Source organism: Chrysochloris asiatica, unplaced genomic scaffold, assembly GCF_000296735.1.
Source record: "Chrysochloris asiatica unplaced genomic scaffold, ChrAsi1.0 scaffold00007, whole genome shotgun sequence".
Classification (NCBI taxonomy): domain Eukaryota; kingdom Metazoa; phylum Chordata; class Mammalia; order Afrosoricida; family Chrysochloridae; genus Chrysochloris; species Chrysochloris asiatica.
The window spans coordinates 4,837,890-4,846,445 of NW_006408525.1; the positions used below are offsets into that span (position 1 = coordinate 4,837,890).

General features: G+C 42.3%; 1 protein-coding gene across 1 annotated transcript in view; it reads left to right on the plus strand.

Moving 5' to 3' along the window:
* Nucleotides 1-354: 354 nt before the first annotated feature.
* Nucleotides 355-8,556, plus strand: part of HEATR6 (HEAT repeat containing 6) — a 57,693-nt gene continuing 49,491 nt past the window's right edge. The window contains exons 1-4 of the mRNA XM_006833625.1: nucleotides 355-573; nucleotides 4,404-4,511; nucleotides 7,127-7,267; nucleotides 7,520-7,635. Of these exons, the coding sequence (XP_006833688.1) occupies nucleotides 355-573; nucleotides 4,404-4,511; nucleotides 7,127-7,267; nucleotides 7,520-7,635 (584 nt within the window). The remainder of the gene's footprint in view (nucleotides 574-4,403; nucleotides 4,512-7,126; nucleotides 7,268-7,519; nucleotides 7,636-8,556) is intronic.

Genomic DNA, 8,556 nt, shown 5'->3' on the forward strand with positions numbered 1-8,556 from the left:
GTAACTTTTTATTCAGGGTGGGTAAAAATCAGTGTTACTGTTATGTAAGAAGAGGAGAAGGATGTTTTCAAACTAGTAGTTTCTGCCACTACCATCCACAGCAGCTCCTCTTGGACAAGCCATCCCAAGGTTTCCTTTACCCCAGTCTAAATTTGAAACGCCGGTACTCAACAGATCAATGTCAGCCCTGACCAGGAACAAAATTTCTGGGATGACAGTCTCAGCTTGAAAAAAAATCACGCTGAGGAGTCGCGTAGTCATGGAAACCGATCTTGTCCAAATAAGGAATTTCCGAAGCCAGCGCACAAGGTTAGGCGTAACCCGGAAATACTTCTTGTCACCCTAGGAGACACTATGGCGGCGGTGCAAGTTGCCGCTTCTCTGCTGTGCGAATCACCGCCGAAGGCTCCGATGGAGCCACCCCTTGAACTTGGGAGTGGGTTCCGCCGCTTGTCTGCCAAGCTCTGCGCTCTGCGCCCGGACGACAACAGCTCCACCCGCACCGAGATCCACCTGCTCTTCGATCAGCTCATCTCCGAGAACTACAACGAAGGCGACGGCGTGACCCCGGAGGTAGGCGGCGCGCCCTGTAGCCGCGTCGGCTGGCCAGGGCTCCACCCGTCCGGGACCCTAGCTGGTACCTGTACCTGCCTCTCTGGGCTTTTCTCTGAGTACTCAGTTCCAGGCACGTTTGAGCCTTCTTTGACTTCCATCTGAGAGCACATGCAGTATTTGGCAAACTATTATCTTTCAAAACTCAACTTGATGACATCTCAAACAACGCCTGAAGTGTCCCCTCTGGTGAAATCTTACGTCCCCTCCTGGTGTGTCTCCCCTCACTTCTTATCAGCTCTAGCCGCCTGTGGCTAGGTCTTTGTTCATTGGCTTAGCCTCACCACACTTTGGACCAACCAGCCCTTCCTCTCTCTCTCATCTCCAGGTCCATGGGAGTCAGTGGAACATGGTTGAACTCAGCCCATTTCTACATTGCTGCCTTTCCCCTCTTCCACTCACCAGTAGACCAATGTGGTTGCCAGCAAGCTTACATGCCTGCTCTTGTGTTCCCTTTAAGTTTCAGTCTTAGAGGGGGGAAATTCCTTAAACTCTTGACCCAGCCTTATCACTGCCTTTTGGTTATCACAGGCACCTCAGGTCCCTAAAAGGAATCCATTATCTCCAAACACTCTCTTCATGCTTCCCAACCCCTTTTACATACACACCCTCACCTCTCCGCTTTCCCCACCCCCAAACATGCACATAGCCCACCAAGTTACTCAAGGTGCAAACACTGGAGCTGTCTCTGCATCTCTCCCTTTCTGTCATCCCTATCCTAGTCATCATTGAGTTCTTCAGAAGCTGCCTCATAAATGCTTCCCAGTTCATCCCCTCTTGTCCATTCCCTTGTGCCTTAGGCCTTCAAGAATGATGACTCCTGTGAGGTCTATTCTTTGGTCTCCTGACTGATCTGTCCCCTGACCAGCTCGTCTCCAAACCATTCTTTGCTGCCAGAGTGAATCTTTTTGTAACGAAGAAGGGAAAAAAACTCTGATGATCAAAGTTTCATTGGGAAATCTCTCCAGTGCATATAAATAATGGTCAAAGCAAGTTTCAGAAGAATTCATATAGTGTGAGACCGGTATAAGGAAGAACCAAATCAAATCCAATGCTGTCAAGTCGATTGTAACAGCAATCCTATAGGAGCGAATAGAGCTGCTTCATAGGGTTTCTGAGGACGCAGATTGCCACTTTCTCCCAGGGAGCCGTTGGTGGATTCAAACTGCTGACCTTTTAGCTAACAGCCAAATGCTTAACCGCTTCACCATCAAGGCTCCTTATTATAAGGAATGGAGGGAGGAAATTAAAAGTATATGCAAAGAACAAGGCCTGGAAGAGTTCACAACTCAGTAATAGTGTGCATCACTAGTCAGGTTTTTATTTGTATCATTTGATTTTTTATTTTTACAACAATATACGTCCTGTCATTCAAAACTTGTTCTTGGAGCAAAGCATGGCCCTTCACCTCTCCATGTCTTTGCACACGTCATTCCTCTGCCTTGCAGTATCCTTTGATACCTTGTCTCTCTGTCAAATTTCTACTTATTCTTTAAATCTTTCTAGATTCTGCTTGGAGATCACCTCCATAAGACCTTTCTGATTACCCTTTTCCCTCCTCCAGCCTCCCATCTGTGCTCCATCAAGTTAATACTTCATTCTTTCAGCACTTAATTCATTTTCTTTTCATTATTTTTTAGGAATTTCTGCCTCCCTCATTAGATTGCAACTCAGGAACATCTTTGGTTTTGCTTTCTTTTTTTTTCACCCTTTAGAGCCCAAGGACCTAGCACGTTGGCTGGTATATAGCAGGCGCTCAGTAAACATCAGTGGCTGAATGATGTGACTTCTCTTCCTTTGTTGTGGTTGTTGTTGGGTGTTTTCGAGTCAGTTCTGACTCTTAGTGACCCCATGTGCAATAGAACAAAACACTGCCCTGTCCTGCACCATCCTCCCAATTGGTATTTGAGCCCATTGTTGGTGCTACCCTTCTTGCCTTTTTTCCTGTAAAATTCCCTTAGTTTACAATAAAATCTATACAATTGTCATTTCTGATTTTTCCCACTAGCATTGAAAGTCTAGTTTGTTTATTTTGGGGGTATTTTTAACTTTAGTCTATGTTAATATACATAATCTGGAAATCAATGGAATACAAATTGAAATCTTTTCAGTAAACTGATGCAGCACTCAAGGCACTCGCCCATCTATGCCAAGAAGACAGTCACCAGGCCAAGAGATACATATTTGTATCCATTTCAAAGAGAGGTGACTCACCGGAATGCGGAAGTCATCTGACAATATCATTAATATCTCATGAAAGTAAAATTTTGCTGAAGATAATTAAAAAACAGCTGAAGCAATACCTGGACAGGGAACTGCCAGAGATTCAAGTCGGGTTCAGAAGAGGGTATGGAATGAGAGATATCATTGCTGACATCAGATGGATCTTGGCTGATAGCACAGTATACAAGAAAGATGTTTATTTGTGCTTTATTGACTATGAAAAGGCTTTCAATTGTGTGGATCATGACAAGCTATGGGCAACATTGCAGAGAATGAGTTGTTCCTTTTTTAATTTCAGAACACTTGCTTGTGCTCAGGCGGAGCCTGTACATAGTCCAAGAGGACACAGAACAAGGGGACAAGGGGACACTGAATGGTTTAAAATTAGGGAAGGTTTACGCCAGGTGAAAGGTGTTTTGAGCAAATAATCCACAAAGCTGGATTATATGAAGAAAAATGTGGCATCAGGATTGAAGAAGACGCATTAACAACCTGTGATATATAGATAATACAATCTTGCTTGCTGAGATGAAGATCAAAGACCACAAAGCCTTTAGTATGGGTTACACCTCAATGTCAATAAAACAAAAACCCTCACCACTGGACCCAATAAATGATATGATAAATGGAGAAAACACTGGTTGTCAAAGACTTCATTTTGCTTGGATCCACTATCAACACTCATAGTAACACAGTCAAGAAATCGAACACTGTATTGCATTAGGCAAATCTGCTGCACAAGACCTCTTCAAAGTGTTGAAGAGCAAAGATGTCAGTTTGAGGACTAATGTGCGCCTGATCCAAGCCATGGTATTTTCAGTAACCCCATATGTATGTGTAAGTTGGACAGTGAATAAGGAAGACCATAGAAAAAATTGATGCATTGAAGTAATGGTGTTGGAGAAGAATATTAAAAGCACCGTGGACTGCTAGAAGAACAAACAAATCTGTTGGATGAAGTACAGTCAGAATGCTACTTAGAGGGAAGGATGGAGAGACTTCACCTCTCATACTGTGCACATATTATCAGGAGGGACCAGTCCCTGGAGAAGAACATCATGCTAGGTAAAGTGGAGGGTCAGTGAAAAAGAGGAAGACCCACAACTAGATGGATTGGCACAGTGGCAGCAGCAATGGGGCTCAAGCTTAAAAATGATTTTGAGGATGACACAGGACCAGGCTATGATTAGCTCTGTTGCACATAAGATTTCTATGAGTTGAAACTGACTCGACAGCACTTACCAATAACAACAATATACTGTGGATGCTTTTCTTGGTTTCTTGGGCTGTTTGACTGTACTATCACTACATCTGTAGAGACTGTGGAATGTATAGCTTGACAACTGTCATGTTTGTTCTTTTCTTTCTTTTTAGCACATTCCATTTTACCCTGTTATTTTCATTTCCCCCCCTCCACTTTGTGCCTCAAACCTGTCTTTCTCCAGACCTGGAGTAGCCTAATCTGTCCCAACATCTACTTTTATTCTCCCATTTGCCTATTCTGTGGGGATCTTTACTTGATTGGTAGACAGATCACCATTTCTTTGCCTTTTTGTTTTTTGTTTTAGGATGTCAGTGCTCTTCTTGTCCAGGCATGCCGACTGGTACATCTCAGTCAGAACCATCTTGTCAGCAAAGTGTCTCAACTTATTCACCATTTACTTAACAGGCTACAGGTAATCACCTATGTAATTTTAGAATTCAGATTGTGAATTTTTATAACAAGTCAATACCTTTTAAAATACTACATCTGTGGTAGGTATGGAGTCCTGGTGTGGCGCTATAGGATAAGCACTGAACCACAAGGTTGGCGGTTCAAACCCACCAGCTGCTCCTCGGAAACCCTATACAGGGTCGCTATGAGTTGGAACCGACTCAACTCAACGACACTTAGCACATCATGGTAGGTATGATAGGCCAATGTTTTGAGAAGCTATATGCAAATAGATGTCTTATTAAGGATGATATTAAAACAAACATAACTGATTTAAGAAAATATATAATTATTCTTTACAATTCTAGAAGTTTGTCCATTGGCAGCATCCCTTTCTGCTGGGTTCAATAAACCAATGTCATCCAGTCCCCCATTCCCATTCCAGTCTTAGAACATCAACTTAATCAAAATGGAAGATCAACTTAATCAAAATGGATCAAAGTATCAGTTGAGATCATTCCTCCCACTCCCACTTTCCCACCAATATTTACTTCCTGTTTCTAAAGCTGCTGTTTTTTTGTGGCCTGTTTTTGTTCTTCATAATGCATAAAAAATAGCTTGAGGAAAAGGGAACAGTAGAATAAAAAGTCCTCAGTTATTGATAACCAAGTCTGCACTGCAGTACCTGCTTTCTCAAGAACCTTTTTCAGATTGCTCAATAAATGGAATCTTTTTCAAAACAGTTCAGAAATGCAGACATGAGGCAATGCATGTGAATGCAGTTAAGTGCACATAGCACTGTAATGAGCATATATCAGTTAGGACACTTTGGCTGCAGGAAACAAAAGATCCAGCCCATGGTGATCAAATATATATGTATTTTCATTATTTTATGTTTCGAGTCCTGAGGAAGGCTAATCTCGTGGCCCAGTGACATCTTTCCAGTTTGCCATCCTCAGGATAAGGGTTATTTGTTGATTAGCTTTTCTCACCATCATCGTATACCAAACACAAAATGACATCCAGCAGAAGCAGGAGAAACTTATCCAATGAACTTTTTAGCAAGCCTTCCTTAGCACCTTTATTGGGTGATCTGCCTAGGTCACATGACCTCCTTTCTGGACCACTTTCTGACCAATTTCTGATCACCAATTATGAGTGGTAATCCCATAATTGGCTTCAGCCTTGGCTGTATGTTAGCATCAGCTGAGAGCTTAAACTCCCTGGTGTGATATTTATGTGCCATGTAGTCGGTTTCGACTCACAGGGACCCTGTGTAGGGTTTCCAAGGCTGTAAATCTTTATGGGAGCAGAAAGCATCATCTTTCTCCCGCAGAACTGCTGGTAGTTACGAACTGCTGACCTTGAGGTTAGCAGCCCAACTCATAACCACTACGCTACCAGAGCTCCTTTTAAGCTCCCTAAATGATTGCGATGTGCTACCAAAGTTGGCTTGTCTCAGGGTTTCTCAGCACTATGGACGTCTTGGACAGGACAGTTCTTTGCTGTGGCAAGCTGTCCTGTTCATTATGATACTCCTACCTTTGAAAGGGTAGGAGCACAATCCTCAACCTGTAAACTGATAGATGCATGTAGAACTACAAATGGGTCTCATGTCGAAGAGGTGGGTAGGGTAGTCCAATGAAACCAGTAGTCTGCCAGCGGAGACTGATGCTGGTTAGGTACCAGCAGTGTCTCCTGCTACATGTCACCTCCTAAGTGAAACCAGGCTGTATTCAAGTTCACATTTTTTTACGTTAGCATTATGTTTCATACCACTGGGGTGGCTTCTGATTGTTTTTCAGGTATATCTTCAGGTATATGATCTTGGTAACACTGGCAATTGGAAAAGTAGCTTTCTAGCTTTGATGACAGTTTGTTTCAGTTGTCTATGAATTGATTCTTAAATTAGCCTTGTCTATCCCAACAAGCATAGTGGTTACAAATCGGGCTGCAAACCACAAGGTCAGCAGTTCGAAACTACCAGCTGCTCCGCAGGAGAAAGATAAGGCGTTCTGCTCCTGTAAAGATTAACAGCCTCGGAAACCCTGTGCAGGGTCTCTATGAGTCGGAACCGACTCCTTGGCACATAACAAGAACAGCAACATCCCAACAAGATTTTAAATTCCTTGATGGCAGGGATGTGCTGTCTCTTCAACATAATGCTAAAGGCATAGTTGCAATTTAGAAGCTACAAGGGTTCCAAAAAGTTGGTGGGAAAATAGAATTGAAAGAGAATGGAATGTTTCCAGAAACTTTTGGGCACTCACTTGAACATTTATTCACTATTCATTGAGCAGCTACTATAAGTGAATTTCAACAGTTGGATTAAGAAATTTCAATGAATTAAGTCATACATGTCTGTATTTACAGCTGCCAATGTAAGGCTAGTTGAAGGAAATGTTACAAGGACTTTGCTAGATGCTTCTTTGAGTGGAGAGACTAAGGGAAAGACATGAACAAAGGCACTGGGGCAGGGAGAAGGCTCCTGTCTTGTTCAGACTTTCAAGGCCTCTAGAGCTGATTCTGTTGACACTTTTTCATATACAGCTAGATTCAGGTGAGCATACAAATCCATGAAAGGATGAGACTGTTTTAGATATTAGGTCGTAATGTATTTTTTTCCTCTGTTGGTAGGTGATAGTTGATGAACAGAACCTGGATTTCCTGTTGGCATATACCATATCGGCTATTCAACAATGTAGTTCCTGGACTCACATGGAAATTCTCCAAGCCCTGGCGGCTCTGGTTTATTGCAATGGCTCAAAGTGTCAAAAGGTGAAAGAAACTGTCTTTCCTTTGAATGGGTAGGAGTACAAGCTCTGCAGCCAACAGACCTGTGTCGGGTTTCTGTCTGGACGCTAATTAGCTGTATAACTGTGAATTAAGATGTGTAACCTTGAAAGATTGACACAACAACTAGTCTTTTGGTGCTTGCGTGTCCCGTAGATAAAGATGGACTCTGTCTCATGAATTAACAGTTTCTGAGAAGCTTTTCTTTGACCAGCGCTGGCTGTTCTTTCGTTTTAGTACCTCCCCGACTTGGTAGGCAAGACCGGACTTTTGATGAAGTTGAGTGACCCAGCTCAATCTGATCCTGAAGTGAGGAGGGCTGCAGTGCACTGTATGGCCAACCTGTGTCTCAGGTATGTGCAGCCAGTCAAGTTTTGCAGTAAAAATGTTATAGAGCCTCTCTTGGGCTCTTTGTAAGTGTTTCAATCCATCGGACACCAGAGCCAATCTGGAAAGTTACCCACTCTGCAGTTCCCAAGTCCTTTACTAATAAAATGGTATTGTTTTTACATTTAATATTGTTTTTAAAGAAAACTTACAAAGAAATGAAAGAAAAAAAACAGGCCAGCACTTTGTCTTTAAGATGAGGTAAAGTGATTTTTTGCAATATGTCAAAAGTTTTATTTTCCATTGGTACAAATTTTAACCATATTAACTCATTTAGAAAGATATATTTGTATGAATTTATGCTGTGTTGAGATTCATCTGTTAAGGTCAATATCTGCTCTTTTTAAGAAAGTGGCACTGATTCTAGCTGCCCAGTTCTAGATTCCTGCACTAGAAAATAAACAGTACAAACTTGAACTAACTTAAGGCATCTCGTCTCCTCTACCCAGGATAGTGTTGTCCGTTGGATAGGAAGACAGGTTCAGCAGTGTGATTCTAGCTTGCCAGGACCTGCCTGTATGATTTCACTCTTAGAACTGAAAAGCAGAACTGAGAAAGATTTCTATTTTTACGATAAACTTTCTATAACCTTTCCCTATGGAAACCCTTTCTCCTCCTCATTCATTCCAGTCTTGTGCCTGTCCCACAGTGGACTGTAATTAACCAAAGTGCACAATTTCCTGTAGTACAGTTCCATTCAAGGGTGTTATAGAAATGGCACCAACTATCCAGCCACAACACTCTCTGCTCAGCTGAATTCAATAATTCATTGCAATGACCACATAGAACTCAGACACCATAGTCACAGTTATGGGGTTTATTACGGAAGTTGTTGTTGTTAGGTGCCATTGAGTTTGTACTGACCCATAGCGACCTTATGCACAGCA